At 42.6% G+C, this 16,251-nt stretch overlaps 1 protein-coding gene across 5 annotated transcripts; it reads left to right on the plus strand.

Moving 5' to 3' along the window:
* The first annotated feature begins 12,214 nt into the window (after positions 1–12,214).
* LOC104113435 (RNA-directed DNA methylation 4) lies at positions 12,215–16,251 on the plus strand. 5 transcript variants are annotated; one of them, XM_009623598.4, is made up of 10 exons: positions 12,215–12,383; positions 12,479–12,559; positions 13,049–13,140; positions 13,278–13,349; positions 13,445–13,486; positions 14,753–14,904; positions 15,015–15,133; positions 15,422–15,497; positions 15,593–15,659; positions 15,760–16,251. In XM_009623598.4, the coding sequence occupies exons 1-10, from the start codon at positions 12,281–12,283 to the stop codon at positions 15,850–15,852; spliced, it is 897 nt and encodes a 298-aa protein (XP_009621893.1). In that variant the 5' UTR covers positions 12,215–12,280; the 3' UTR covers positions 15,853–16,251. The 5 variants fall into 5 exon arrangements, with proteins under 5 accessions (XP_009621893.1, XP_009621892.1, XP_009621891.1 ...); XM_009623597.4 differs by having other exon boundaries at positions 12,216–12,383; positions 15,413–15,497; XM_009623596.4 differs by having other exon boundaries at positions 12,217–12,383; positions 15,586–15,659.

Raw genomic sequence — 16,251 nt, forward strand, 5'->3', positions numbered from 1 at the left:
TTTACATGGGATATTCCCAAAGAACCCTAAAAGTACAAACAGAGAGGATATTCGGTAGAATATTCCCTCTAAGGATCCCAATATGACACTAGTCGTTACTTCTAGTTCTATGCTCGACCTCGACCACGGCTGGTTGTTGAGTTGTTCGACTCATGAGATTACTGGTCGACCACGACCACGACCACGCCACTCGTAACAATTTGCGAGTTGATCATCGTCCTTTTCTGCACGACTTGATCCTCAATATGATTTTGACCCATACAGTTAGTCCATCCGCTTAACAAGGTCGTCCTTTGGTTGACCTCGCTGAGCGGACATCAGCGGTCGTGCTTGGAAAATTCAGATAGAGGGGATTGAGTGGAAAGGAGTTTGCACGGGGTGGCAACATGGCGCTTCAAGAACCACAACTCGTTGTGACGTCAGCTTAGGGTGACATCATTGTTGTAAGAATCATCATTACGCGTCTTCCCAATGCGCCGCATCATTTCCTGTGCCTCTGCCATTTCAATTCCCGTACAACTGACAGTTGGCGTTCTCGATTCGGGTGATTGTTCTCTTATAAATACCGGTGGAGAGCCTCTTAAGACAAACTTTACATTCTCCCATTTTCTAAGCTTTCACTCTTCATCACTCTCTTTTCCTTCCTGCGTTCTTATTTCGACTTGCCTCTAGTTTTTACAATCTCTGGTTTGAGCAATTTCTGCTTCTCTTTGAGACCATATTCTCAATACTTGCGATTAACCAAAGATGGCAACCACCTCACATGTTTCTGATATTTTATCTGAACCAACGCCGTTGTCGGTGAGGATGCCTCCTCATGACGACGATATTGTTGTCGTTGCTGATGACGACAACTTTCTTACCGTGGACAAGATTATTCTTCGCAACGATAAATCCAGGTCGGATTTCTCAAAATCAGCGACAGAAGAACCTGAGCCCGTACTCTTCGAACTAGACCAAGTCGGCTTGGCCGAACTAAGGGCCAAGTACAATATTCCCGCCTACATCGACCTGATTCCGACCGGTAATGACGTGGTTTAAATCCACCATCTCGGGTATTGCGCCTTTTATGCGTATCCATTCCGGGTGGGCTATTCTCTTCCTCTTCCTCCATTGGCGGAGGAATTCTACCGATATTACCAAGTTTGCCCGGCCCAACTCTCTCCGTACATCTACAAACTTTTTCTGATGCTGACGAAGTATGCTGAGCTGGCCAACCGTGGAGTTTCGATTCGTACCTGCTACACCTCTTCGCACCGAACTTCCTCAGAGGTACAATGTTGCATCTTCGCCATCGTGGGACCAAAGGATTTATCGTGAAGATGGACGACAGAGCTAACCGTCGTTTTAATTTTCACTTCTTTTACATCAAAATTGAGCACGTGGTGACGAATCCCAGTGGATTCCCCGAAGTTTGGAACTTTGCTCGTAAGTACCTCTTTCAACTGATCTCTTATCTCATTTTGTTTTGTTTTGTTTTGTCGACGACCTTACTGATCTTATTCTTCTTTTATGCAGCCGAAAGGGAGCCTCCCACGTTGGTCGCCGACATTCGAGACTGGTGAGCCAGATTTTGCCCTGCACGGTGGGGGTTCGCGAGTGGTCGTTATTCCACAAGAAATTTGGTCACAGGCCTTCTGCAACTGGTGATTCTTCGATTTGGCCTTTGTTGATTCTGCGTTAATCATAATTTCTTTTTTTTGTTCAGCTGAATTTCTTTGGTATCAGGTCGGATGACTTCAACGAAGAAGAAAGCTCCTACCCCCGCCTTCCTCCAGTCAGGTGCTTCCACAGGGTCGTTGCTCGCTGTGGCCGTAGGCGAGCTTACTCAGACTGTGGATCCTTCCCCGACTCCGGTTACACGTAAACCTAGCCTCCGTACAACGGCTCTATCGGTGGGGATTTCTACTTCTTCTATTTTGCACTTGGTGAACGAGTCGTCACCAAGCGAAGAGGAAGTAGCTTCGTTAATAAAGAGGCGGAAGATAGAGTTTAGCGGTGAGGTGGCGGAGACCAAGGGATTAACAGTGGGTGGTCCCGACCAGGCTGTGGTTGCGTCCGAGGGCGGTGCGTCCTTGGACACTGATATTCAGCCCTCTTCGGAAAATGTGAACATTGTCGACTTGCCTGATGCTATTGGGGAAAGAGATGAACGAGCTGAGGAGGTTGAGGTCATGCCATCGAGTGATCCATCACCGTCGGGGCATGCCGGTATCCCTTCTTCTGCCGAGGTGAGGGGGAAGAACGTAGCCGTATATGGTTACGAATCTGGTTCCAACATCGACCCTGAAGAGGTCAGGATGTACAACAAAGTGTTTACCCGGGGGGAGGTGAGGACAGAAGGGACCACCCACAGCATAATCATCCCCCTCGACCTAGATCTGTTGAAGTGCACAGAGAGCATAGTCCCTGACTTGGGTTCGTTGTGTTCTCGTGCTGAGGAGAGGACGTTGCAGACGTTAGACGACGACGCCCTTTCGTTGGGCATATCGAGAATGGCCTCGCGGATAAGTATTCTAGTTACTGCTCTTTGCATCTTCTCTTTCTCTCCTTTATTTTCACTAACTCTTTTCTCATGTTTCCTATTTTCTAGAACCTCATTTTGGAGATCGAGTGTGCCCGTTGAGAAGAGAGGAGAAGGGCTATCTTCAAGAAAATGGAGTCGAAGTACCGTGAGTACCGCTCTAAACATCGTGCGCTATGTCTTCTGCTCGGCATAGATGGAAGCTTCCAGGCTCTTAGAGACGAGTTGAAGCAAAAAGACGAAGAGCTTGTGAGGGTTATTCGAAAGTGCAGCGAGCTCGAGGGGTCGCTTAGGGCCAAGGAGGATGAGCTTGAGGTGAGCAGGGGTTTGCAGCGGAATGCGCAGATCTTCAGACCAAACTGGTATCCCTATATGCTGAGCTTGAGCAAAGTTCGACCCAGTTCAATGCCTTGAGCGACGATCTGGTTGATGCGACGATAGAATTAGGCAAGGTCAAGGAAGCCAGGAAGGTGACTCTGGCCAAAGTGGCGGCGATGGAGGAGGCCGTTCGTGTCCTCCAATCCGAACGGGCGAGTGAGACTGAGGCGGCCACACTTAGGGAGGCGCGGCTCGATGAGCGAATTGGCGGACTTGAAGGGGAGATCTCCAATTTGAATGATAAGGTCGCCACTCTTAAGGCTGAGAAGGTGCAGTTGTTGGCTCGACCGACCTCCTCTCACACTTCCTCCTTTCCCGATGTGACGCGGGATTCATATGAAAATTGGATCCATGTCGAGGCCCAGTTGGACATTTTTAGGGATTTGATGGCGGCTAAGAGAGTTACTGAGCTTGAGTTTGAGGGTGATTGTACTAAGACGCGTGAAGCTCGAGTTGCCTATGGTTTCGACCCTACTACGCTGATGTCGGATAGTGGCGAGGACGAACTGGACGGGATCGAGCAGGACGCTTGGTATGATGACGAGTACACAGATGGTGGAGAGGGCGATGGCGATGAAGGTGGGGACAGCATGTAGTAGTACTTTTTACTTCGTTTTCTTCTTCCTTTCTTGTGTGTGGGCGTCTTTCTGGCCCTTTGTAATATACTTTTTGGAATGGAATGATTATAACCTTTTGCCGTACGTTATTGGATCTTTTACTTTTCTTCGAACGTTTTTCTTCAAATGATTTCTTTAGAAGAATTGTGTCAGTATGTGCTACCTCGAACATGGTCGAGTACATCTTTGATTGAATTTGGGTGAAGTCCCATGCCGCCATAATTAACTTAAACGAAGTTAACTTGTAAATTGAACTCAAGTCAGGTTGAGTATGAGTTGAATTCGAGTGTGGTCGAATATAATTCTTTACTAATTCGAACGAGGTCAATGTGTGGTAATTCAAGCGAGGTCGAATGTTACTCATATTTAATTCGAATGACGACGGATACAAGTTGATTCGAGCGAGGTCGAATGTTACTCGTATTTAATTCGAACGAGGTCGAATGTTACTCATAATTAATTCGAATGAGGTCAAGTGTGAGTTGATTCGAGCGAGGTCAAATGTTACTCATAATTAATTCGAATGAGGTCGAATGTAAGTTGATGCGAGCGAGGTCGAATGTTACTCGTAATTAATTCGAACGAGGTCAAATGTGAGTTGATTCAAGCGAGGTCGAATGTTACTCATAATTAATTCGAACAAGGTTGAATGTGAGTTAATTCGAGCGAGATCGAATGTTACTCGTAATTAATTTGAATGAGGTCGGATGTAAGTTGATTCGAGCGAGGTCGAACGTTACTCATAATTAATTCGAGCGAGGTCGAATGTGAGTTGATTCGAGCGAGGTCGAATGTTAATCGTAGGTAATTCGAACGAGGTCGAATGTGAGTTCCTGGATTGGTGTAGTGTTTAAAGTTGGTGGAGACTGGTGAACATAATGTGTTTGCATACTTTTCTTTGCTTATACATACATTGGAGAAGTTTACATGTTTTTGTTTTTCTTATACATACATCGGAGAAGTCCCAACATATCTAGTCCCTTCATCGGTCGACCTGGAGAAGTAGTTGAGAGGTCGAGCAATAAACTTGTACTTAACTTCGAGATGTCCTCTCCGTCGCCTCGTTAAAAACTTCCCCGAGAAAACCTAATTGGGACAAAACTCAGGTGAGGGAAAAAGAGTATGGCTCGGAGAACATTTGTCCTTAGAAGTTGAAGTATTTGAGATGGGCGACGTTCCTATTGTTTGGTAATAATTTTCCTTCCATTGTTTCTAGCTGGAACGACCATTTGCTTACTACCGCCGTAATTTTGTTCGGGCCATCCCAATTGGTCCCCAGTTTTCCTTCCCGTGGATCCTTGCTCGCATGTATTTTGGCTTTGAGTACATAGTCCCCGACTTTGAGCGGTCTGACCTTGGCGTTTTTGTTATAGTACCGCTCTGCCTGTTGTTTCTGGGCTACCATTCTTACGTAAGCCACGTCTTTTCATTCTTCGGCCTCGTCAAGGTCTTGCCTTCTACTTTCGTCGTTGCTTGGTCCACTCTCATGTGAGTACCTTAGACTTGGTTCTCCAACCTCGACTGGTATCACTGCATTAGTCCCATAGACTAGTGAGTACGGTGTTTCTCCTGTGCTTATCTTTGGAGTAGTGCGGTATGCCCATAGCACTTCCGGCAGCAACTCCGGCCACAGTCCCTTGGCGTTCTCGAGCTTCTTCTTCATGATATTCAATATCGACTTGTTGGAGGATTCCGCTTGTCCGTTGCCTGTGGGATGATATGGTGTGGAGAGTATTCATTTGATGTGCCATTTCTCGAAGAACTCGGCGACCTTCTTTTCCGTGAATTAAGGTCCGTTGTCACAACTGATTTCTTTGAAAATGCCGAAACGGCATACAACGTTCCTCCATATAAAGGCGATCACTTCTTGCGAACGTACCTGCTTCCACCCACATAGAAAAATAGTCAGTTAAAATTAAAAGAAATCGCACATTACCTCGTCCTGCTGGGAGGGGGCCGACGATATCCATTCCCCATTTGACTGAGTGGAGGCCTGCTTGGTGGATTATGGGGGCGTATTTTTGGCATGGTTCGCATTTTTTAACGAAGTCAGCGGATTCCTTTTTCATTGTGGGCCAGTAGTAGCCTACCCGTATGAGGCATCTGACTAGGGCTCGATTGTCGGTGTGAGCCCCATAATGACCTTCGTGGACCTTTTCTAGGATGCGCCGTGTCTGGTTTGGTCCTAAGAATTTTGCTAGAGGGCCGCCATACGTCCTTTTGTACAAGTCGTTATTGATGACGCTATACCTGCTGCTTGCATTCGTATTTTTCTGGCTTTTTTTTGTCATTTGGAAGCACACCATCCTGCAGGTATGTGACAATACGATTGCGCCAGTCCCGAGTTAGGTTAATAGTACATACCTCGATTTGGTCGATTGGCGAGTGGAGGAGAGTAACCACGTTCCCTTCTCCAGTTATGCTTTTAGTGGTCGCTGCTAGTTTGGAGAAGCCGTCCGCTTCGATGTTTTGTGCTAGTGGTATTTGGTCGAGCTAGCATTCGTCAAACTCGGGTAATAGTTTGCAGATCTCGGCCTGGTATTTTTGTAGCCTTTGTTCCTTGATTTGGAAAGTCCTCATGACTTGATTGATGACGAGTTGTGAGTCACATCGTAGGACTACTCGTCATGCTCCGTACTTGAGTTCCAATTTTAACCCTGCAATCACGGCCTCATACTCAACCTCATTGTTAGTCATATTAGGGCACCGTATGGACTGGAATTATTTTGCCTGTTGGGACCTAGAGCACGAGTCCCAGTCCAGATCCTGACGCGTTAGAGGTGCCATCGGTGTACTGAATCCATAGGTCGTGTATTTTGGGGGAAGTACTGGCGGCTTCCCTTTCGACTTCGAGCATTATTTTTGCACTGAAGTCGGCGACGAAGTCGGCAAGTACTTGCGACTTTATCGCCATTCGCGACTAATAGGTTATATCGTGCTCGCTCAATTCTATGGCCCATTTGGCCAACCTACCTGACAACTCGGGGTTTGTGCAGGATACTCCTAAGAGGAAAGGTCGTGACCACTGAGATGGGTTGGCACTGGAAATAAGGTCTAAGTTTCCGTGAAGCTACAACCAAGGCTAGGGCCAGCTTCTCGAGGTGGGGATACCTCGTTTCAGCGTCGGCCAAAGTTTTGCTAATATAGTAGATTGGAGATTGCGTACCTTTATTTTCTTGGACCAGGACTGCACTTACCGCAACATCGGACACGACCAAGTAGATGATGAGACGTTCTCCGGGTTCCGCCTTAGTAAGCAGCGGGGGCGAAGACAGGTATGCCTTTAGTTCCTTTAAGGCATCGACGCACTCGGAATTTTATTGGAGTCTATTTTCTTTTTTGAGTACGCCGAAAAATTTATGGCACCTGTCAGAAGATCGTGAGATGAATCTTGACAGGGCGGCTATACTACCGGTCAACTTCTGCACCTGCTTCTTGCTGGTCAGGTTCTCTGGTATTCCCTCTATAGCCTTGATTTGGTCAGGGTTAACCTCGATGCCTCGCTGTGATACTAAGATGCCGAGGAACTTTCCCGAGGTTACACCGAAGGAGCATTTCTCGGGGTTCAATTTCATGCCGTACCGCCTGAGTATGTCGAAGGCTTCCCTCAACTGATCGATGTGGTCTTCCTTTCTTTTCGACTTGACCAACATGTCGTCTATATATACTTCCATGGTTTTGCCGAGTTGATATTTGAACATTTTGGTCACCAGCCTCTGATATGTCGCCCCGACGATTTTCAACCCGAACGACATAACCCTGTAGCAGTACGTCCCCTAGTGGGTGATGAAAGTGGTTTTTTCCTGATCTTATTCCTCCATGAGGATGTGGTTATAACCTGAATAGGCGTCTAGGAAACTTAATAGCTCGTGCCCGGCCGTTGCGTTGATGAGTTGGTCAATATGGGGCAGTGGGAATGAGTCTTTCGGGCATGCTTTGTTCAGATCTGTGAAGTCTACGCACATCCGTTATTTCCCGTTTTTCTTTTTTACCATGACCACGTTGGCGACCCATTGGGGATATTTTGACTTTATGATAGAGCCATTTTCGAGCAATTTTTCCACCTCCTCGCGGACAACATCATTTATCGCGGCATTGAATTTTCTTCTAACTTGCCGCAATGGGGGGTAGAATAGGTTGGCATTCAACTTGTGTGTTGCTATCTCATTTGGGATGTCCGACATCTCTGCATGAGAAAAAGCAAACAAGTCTGCATTGTTAGCTAAGAATTGATGAAATTTACTTGGTTCTTGGAGTTTGTGGCCAATATAGGCCTTTTTGCTGTGGTCATTTTGATCGAGTTGCACGAGGTCGAGGTCCTCCACAGTTGACCCCGTTGCGTCTACGACTTTGGGATCCTTGATGACATCTTTTCCTTCGTCACCACCTGACCCCGACCTCGATAATTACTATGCATCTTCACCTTTGCCCTTCAATTATTGCGTGTATGTGCAGTCTTGGGCGATGCGGTAGCATTCTTGGGTCGTGCGTTGCTCGCCACAGATGTTGAATACTCCCCACGGCGTGAGAAACTTGACGACCTGATATAAGCTAGAGGGGATGGCTCTCATGAGGTGTATCCAAGGCCGTCCTATGATGGCGTTGTACACCGTGTCTTGATCCATAATGTGGAACGTAGTTTCCAAAGTGATACCACTGGCCAGAACGAGTAGCGTGATTTCTCCGGACGTCCGCTCAACTGCATTGTTAAAACCCGTTAGTGTGATGCAGCGTGGCACTATCCTATCTTCGAGCCTTATTTGTGCGAGAACTCGAGGGTGGATAATGCACGCGCCGCTTCCGTCATCGACCATAATGCATTTTATACCGGTATCTGAAATGCGTAAAGTAATAACAAGAGCATCGTAATGAGGAAAGGTCAAACTGTGGGTATCTGACTCGTCGAAGATGATACTTTCTTCGAGGTCGTCATACCATTCATGGGTGATTGATCGTTTCAGCTTATGGGTGGTTGTGAACTTCACGTTGATGAACGATGCATCGTCGCCTCCTTCGATGATCATTTGGATGCTGCGGCTGGGGAGAGTGGCTTCGGCGGACCCTGATGTTGTTCGCGTCTTCGAGCAAAGTTTGCCCTTCCTTGGTCGCTCATCAAATCTTTCAAATGCCCTTTGTGGAGCATGTTCACGACCTCTTGCCTTAAAGTGATGCAGTCCTCGGTCTTGTGACCTCGTTCCTGGTGGAATTCGCAGAGGGCATTTGACTTTCTGGCGTTTGGGTCGGACTTCATCTTTTGCGGCCACTTCACTTTCGGGCCGAGCTTCTCCAGGGTATAGATTATTTCTGAAGAAGAAACACAGAAATTGTGAGCAGATAGTAATGGAGGCATACCTCTTTCATTTCGGTGAGTCCCAGTCTGTGGCCTGGATGGACCGTCGCCATGACGGGGGGATGGTATGGCGGCGGTTCTGACATATGGTTGGTGCCTTTCCCGGTTGGGCGGCGGGCCTGCGTGATCTCTTCTATTATCGTTTATGCGGTCTTTCCTCGACTCCATTTGGACTGAGGTCAACCATTGGGTAGGTCCGTTGAGGCCGTCCTCGTCTGCTCTTACCTCGGCACAGTAGGCGTTGTGTATCTCATCCCAAGAGATTGGGGGTATTTCATGAGTCAACTTAGATTTTCTGGTCGCCCTCGAACCATTCCTGCTTAGCCCATTTTGGAAAACGGCTACCGCCATCCCCTCCAATACATTTGGGAGAGTCATTTTCACACAGTTAAATCGGGAAAGGAAATCCCTGAGTCCTTCAACAGGTGACTGTTTAATGGCGAATATGTCGTTCACCCTCTCCTCTGCTTTCTTAGCCCTGGCATAGGCGGTGACGAACTTGTCGGCCATCTCCTCGAATATTTCTATGGAACACGCAGGTAATTGTGAGTACCAAGTTAGCGCTCCCCCGGTCAGGGTTTCACCAAGCTATTTCAGCAATATGGATGACACTTGTTCTTTGGCGAGGTCGTTGCTTTTCACTGCAGTGACATAGTGGGTGACATGATCCTCAGGGTTCGTCGTGCCATCATATATTTTCAAGTACGACGATATTTTGAATGTTTTAGGTATGGCGTGTGGTGCAGCCTCATCACTATACGGTTGCTCCATGAACCGGCCAATGTCCCATTTTGGTAAAAGCTTTGGGACGCTCGGTATTTTGTCCACCCTTTCTTGGTGTTCTTTCATTTGATTGCGGAGCATTTTGTTCTCGTTCTCCATCTCTTCCATCTTCCTCAAAATAGTTGTGAGGGTGTCATTACCTGCATCATTAACGTTGTAAGTGATACCTGTTGCAGGAGGAGGGTTGTGTTGCTCGTCTGTCATTGTTGTGATGCAGACTCTCGCGTCTTCCCTGCTCGTCCTTTGGGCGAGTTTATCGAGTATGCCAGTGAGCGTGCTCGTTAACCATGCTTCTAATAGCTTTTTTACTACTGGTGGTACCTCTTCCGTTGTGGACGTGGAGGCTCATTTTCCATGTGAGGTTGTAACGTTGCCGTGAGGGAGGGGTGAACCACTCCGCCTGGGGAAGCGTTTGGTGTCACGTTCTCTTCGTCTGTTCCAGTGACCTCATTGATGATGTTTAGGAGGTTGGCAGTAAGGCCGGCCACCGTTTCATTCTTTCCGCTCCGTTACCTGCCATGTTAGACTATGCACGCGAAAAAGACAAGAGTTTATGTTGTATTTTTTTTTTTGTTAGATCTAGAGGAAACTAAAACTTTGACTTGGAAGTCCCCACAGACGGCGCCAAATTGTTTGACCAAAACATATTAATCCCCTGTTAAACTAAATCATGAGTTATTGAGGTGGGTCAATCCTAGTTAGAGCTAATAATCCTATATCTAAGATGGATAACACGAACAACAATATAGTTGAATGAAGATGCGAGCAATAAATGTGACCAAATGTAATAATATGTAAAGAGAACAAGCAATAAATAACACTAAATGGAAATAAATGTAAATAGAGGGGAAGATTCACCCAATATTGAAGAGGATGAAGGATTCCTTCCTCTGACAATGATGAATGACACGAGTATGATAGAATATTATACACTTGCTTGGATCTAGTGGAGATGACAATAGAATAGTTCACAAAAAGGTTGAATCTCTGTTAAAAGTAGTTCTTTGTTTTTTCTTGGAGAGCTTATCCATTTACCAATGTTCTTATCATATGGAATACTACATGCCTTTTTCCCTTCTTTCTTTCTATTTATATGGGATATTCTCAAAGAATCCTAAAAGTACAAATGGAGAGGATATTCGGTAGAATATTCCCTCTGAGGATCCCAATATAAAACAAGCCGTTACTTCTAGTTCTACTGCTCGATCTCGACCACGGCTGGTTGCTGAGCTGTTCGACTCATGAGATTACTGGTCGACCACGACCATGCCACTCGTAACAATTTGTGAGTTGCTCTCATCGTCCTTTTCTGCACGATTTGATCCTCAATCTGATTTTGACCCATACAGAGGTGTGTTCTACACATTGCCCATAATTTTTACTTATAAAATTTTAAAATATAATAGAAATTCAAAATATAAAGAAGTAAGCGGAAGCATGAGAATTCAATAAACAGAAGTAAATACTTAATAGCCAAGAAAATTCAGCAAAATACGTACACATAAAAAAATTGTTCTATCTACAAAGTGTAATTTTTAAAGGAATGAGGGTTAATTAATTCATTTTGGACTAGTATAGCTCCGCATGTTGCATGCTTTCTTACTTCTACTCCTTCCGTCCTAAAAAGTAGGGGTGAGGATCGACCGGTTCGGTTCGATTTTGTAGAAGTTCGGTTCGATTTATTCAATTTTCGGTTTGTGATTTTAATAACCAAAATCGAATCATAATAACTTCGGTTCGGTTCGATTTATTCATGTTCGGTTCGGTTTAATCGGTTCGGTTTTTCGGTTTCAAGTCATGACAAAAATAATTGAAAACAACAAAAATAGATTATTTGTTGAGATAATAGTCAAAAAGGGTAACCAAAAACTCCAAGTCCAATAACAGATCTCTACAAATTTTCTTGATTTTGCTCTCTTTTCATGGTTACTGATTCTGTTACACAGCAATTTTACTTGGATGACAAATGGAAACTGTCCAAAAAAGAAAGCTTAGCTCGTAGCTGCAGCTATTTGGTAAAAGACCAAGTGACGACAAACAACTAAACAAACAAAAGCTAAGTTGCTCCGGTAGTAATACTCAGTGCAACAACAATTCGGTTTTGGGCTTAGGCTAAAAAAAATCGATTTTTCGTTTAATCGAAAAATGAATTATTAAAATCGATCACCGAATCGAACATCGAATATTTTAAAATTATAAATCGCAAGTCGACCGAATAAACTGCTCGACCGATTTTTTCGATTCGGTCGGTATTATGCCACCCCTACTAAGTTGAATTCATAGTAATTTACGGTGCAAGAAATATATTCACAACCTTAATTGTTTATTATAATTTAAAATTATCATCAAATTAAAGCTCCTTTATGACTGGAGATAAAAAAAAAAGGATTTTTTCCTAAAAATTGTATAACATTGGACAAAATCTTTTAAAGGTAAAAACAAAACTTTTAATAGTATAATATTGCCAAAAATTTAACGGATAAAATTATTTAACTTCGAATAGTAAATTTGACCTTTTTTTTTTTTCCTATTAAAGAAATTCCTCACTCCGCCTATTTCCTTTACATAGCCGCGAAAGAATTAAAAAAATACTCACCAAAAACATCGCCGCTGACTTTCTTTCTGACAATGGCTGCAGTCGCCGAGAGTTCTTCAGCTCCGTCGAAGGAAGACAAGCCCGTCATTGTTAGGGTTAAGAGAAAAACTTTCCAGTCTCGCCTCGACGCTTTCTGTGAGTTTCTAGGGTTTTAATAGTCAACTTTTTTTGCTATTTCAGTCTATTTGGAAGCTTAAATTTCAATTATTCTAACTGTGTTGCACTGACAGGGCTCGAAATCAACGAGAGGCCATTGAAACGACCGTTGCTTGACTTTGAGAAGCTTTCAATATCTGATTCTTCAAGTAGAGGTGAGTAAAATATTTTGACGGTTAAGACTTCTAATTCTTAGTATGATAATTCGGACATTGATTTTCTTAGTTAAAAGCATTCAGAAAAAATGTTTAGTTTTTGATGTGTTGATTAGGCGCATGTAGGGGGTTCAAACCATACCTCAGATAAAAGCTTAGTATTTAAGTGGAGAAGGGTAGAGGACTAACGGGCAGGGGAATTGTCACTGAGTTTCGAATTGCGCATCACTAGCCTTGGGGATTTCTCAGTTATCGGGCAAAAATTATGTGAGAAATGTTTGATAAGATTTGTAGCTAAAGAAGAAGCTGGTTGATGGAGGTATATCTGATTGAATGTTATTCACATATCTGTGTACCTATAATATTAATTGGTTACTTTGTGGATTTCTGATGTCGATTGTAGTTTAAGGTGCAAAAAATGCAGTTTGTATGGTTGTGACAGACCAGGTCTTTTTTTTTTAACTACAATGTACTAATAATTATTTTCAGTGGAGGAATTGAAGAGCAGAAAGGTTCTTGTGCGGCATGTGGAGACAGTAACTAGTTCAGAGGTTACTGTTGATATCCTGAAGTCGTTTGCGGTTAGTGTAATATATTCCACATTTGTAACTCTTTTTTACACATCGTATTTTTGAGTAATATGCTTGAAGTGTGAGAATTTGTAACACTTGCATTCTCGAGGCATAACATTTAGAAGGGTCTAATAGATGCTTTTTAGCAGTCGGCTCCAGCAGATGCTTCGGAAGTCAAAGAGAAAGCTGAGATAAGGCGAAGTTTTAGGGCAGAAAATGTAAGCTCTTTCTTGATTTACTTACAGACACGTGACCAAAAGAAATCCGCGTCAACCTGAGCTTCAGCTTATTGTGATTAATGTGGTATGTGCAGAAACAAGATCAACTACTTGCCAAGGCTAAGCAAAAGCAAGAGGTAAAGTCAGAGTTTGATACCATCATGGAATATTTGTTTCACTGTTATTGCAGAAGATGATTATACATAACTTTCAGTTATGTGGAATTGTTTATTCTAGGTACATTTTACGGATGGAATCTTTCCTTTTGTACTAGCTAATAACATTTTTCGCCATGCAGGATGTAACTTGCTATTCTATGCTTTATTTGTGGAAAGCTTTTTTCTTTTTTCCTTTTTTTCTTTTGTATTTATTTCTAGTGGGGGAAGTGATTATGTCAATGGAGAAACTATCATATTGGAATATAAAAGAACTACTTGAAGTGGTTTAGTCTAACCCCTGTAAATAATGTAGTTCCTCTTCTAGATTTCATTGGATCACTGACTCTAGCTTAGCCCAGTTATATTCTTACTTTTGTTTTTTGAGTCCCTAAGCAGATTAAGTCGTTTGTTGTAATGGAGCTAACTCAATTCCTTGTAACTTTGCATCTTCTGGATGCCTGCAATGAAGAATCTTATTTCATCAGAAGAAAAAAAAAAACTAACTTGCATTATTAAATACTATTTGATTCTAACATTCAGAATGAGAATTTGGAAACCAAAAGGGGTGAAAGATGATTATAAATTACCCAAGATGTTGAGAGGTACTTGAACTGATCTGGTTATATTAAGTAAGGAAACAAAACCCTTTGTAAGAACAATTTGCATGTATTTTGGATGTATGCCTGAACAAAATAAGCAAGTGAAACTAATATTATTCATTTCTCTCTGATATATTTGGATTGACTAAGGGAAGGAGAACAGAAAATATTGTGCATGCGGAAAAATTGAGGAAATTTTTTTTTTCCGTTTAAACACCTATGTGGAAAAGGATTTAAACATTTTTTAGTATATTATAGTGCAGTCATAAACTTGAATGCCTACTCTCAAATGAATCTTTTAAACTTTTAATCTTTGCATCTGGCTTGTTTGCTAAATCTAGCTTATGAAGGTGTATTGCTAGTTAAATAAAGTCCACATCTAATTTGCTATTGGTATTGCATTCTATAAGTTTGTAATTGAATTCAATGATTCGTATTGGGTTATGATGTTTGTGCCTGAAGCATCACTCTTGCCTTTTGTCTATTACAATATTATCAAAATTGTTTCATGCTATTAATCTTTTGGTTTCAAGTTTTGAATACTTTAATAGTAGATCTTGTTATACTAGAGTTACTTTTATTTTCTACTAATTAGATGTTTCAAGGTTTTTAGCAATTTAACTTATCATGTTCTTTCCTCTTTTAGGATTTATCAAAAAATGCCCGGTTTGAGCAAATATGGAAAAGCAGAAAAGAAAAGAAAAAACTAATGCATGACGAAGAGCTGAATGAGATGTGTCGACTATATGATGTTATTCGTGTTGATACTGAAGAAACAAAGCATGAAGTGCAAGAGGGGTAAGTTTCATTGTCATTAAGCTAGGATTGAAACTCCAATTGTTAGTGTCACGCGGTGTTACCTTTTCCTTCACAAATGGAAAGAATCTGGTTTTATGATGTCAATGCAGGACTACCGAGTTAGAAGATCATAGGATGATGTCCCAATATTTGCCTCTCTTACGAGAAGTCATGCCAAGTGCTGCTGAAGAAATTGAGTCAGAGATTCATAATTACAAGGCCAAACAAGGTTCTATATTGCTGTCGTCCTTTTCCAGGAATTCCTTTTCAAATTCAATCTTGTGATTTGCTTCCTCTGGGAAGGGAATCTCTATTGGTTGCTCTATGAAGTTTCATCAGTTTGAGAAATTTCTTGAACTTGTTTATATTCTGAAACAAAATGAGGTTGTAGAAGTTCTAGCTCATCGGTTTTTATTTTTTGGTTAAATGGGCAATAGAGCATATTGTCTATGTTCCATGTTTGCTGTCTGCTGTGAGGTTATTGAAGGTTAAGCTAATTGCTGTGCAGTATCTTCAGATGGTTATGTATATGATTACTATGCTGTTAAGGGTGATACCAACACTGGCGAAGATATTGCTAGCCCTTTTCCATTGTAAGGATTCATACAGCAAAATTATTTTTCTTCAGCTGGTATCTTTTCCTTTTAATTCTTACTAAAATAGTTGACATGGTTGTTTTAGGGTACAGGTTGATGATGATGATGACTACTGTGATGGTCCTGATTATTCAGACAACGAATCTGATGATTCCAATGGTCATCTCCCTTGCCTTTCACATCCCTCTTTGTGTATCATTTGTTATTTAAGGTGCTTTTGGTTAAACATGGTTTAATATTCGAACTTTTTGGTTTTCAGCTGAACACAATCCCTGGAATGATTATCCAGATGAAGAGGAATCTGAAGATGAGGATGAGGATGAAGATGAAACCCAGTCATCAGAAGTTTTAAGCAGCACTTCTCAGGACCAATATGGATCTGAAACTGTTGGTGTAATTTCTTTTCAAAATGAGGATGTGGGCCGCGAGGACTGGTCAGATTATGCAGATCCATTAGTTGATGGTGAGTCCGATAGTGAAGCTTACGATGATGATGATGAAGACATATGGTGACCATCACTACATGCCCTGTTTAACTTCTCATCAAGTACCTAATTCGTGCATACCTCCTGTATATGTTTCTCCAGATCATAGTTAACCTTGTGAATGGCATGTGGTTCTTTTAAGCTATTACTGCTGTCTAGGCTGCAGGCTATCAAATCTAGTGAGATTTGGCCTGGAAAAATTTTCCATAGCGTTGTAAAACAAATCTCGCCAGTATTATCAATCTCAATCAGGTTTCCAATTTTAA

The sequence above is a fragment of the Nicotiana tomentosiformis genome, chromosome 6 (assembly GCF_000390325.3).
Source record: "Nicotiana tomentosiformis chromosome 6, ASM39032v3, whole genome shotgun sequence".
NCBI classification, from domain to species: domain Eukaryota; kingdom Viridiplantae; phylum Streptophyta; class Magnoliopsida; order Solanales; family Solanaceae; genus Nicotiana; species Nicotiana tomentosiformis.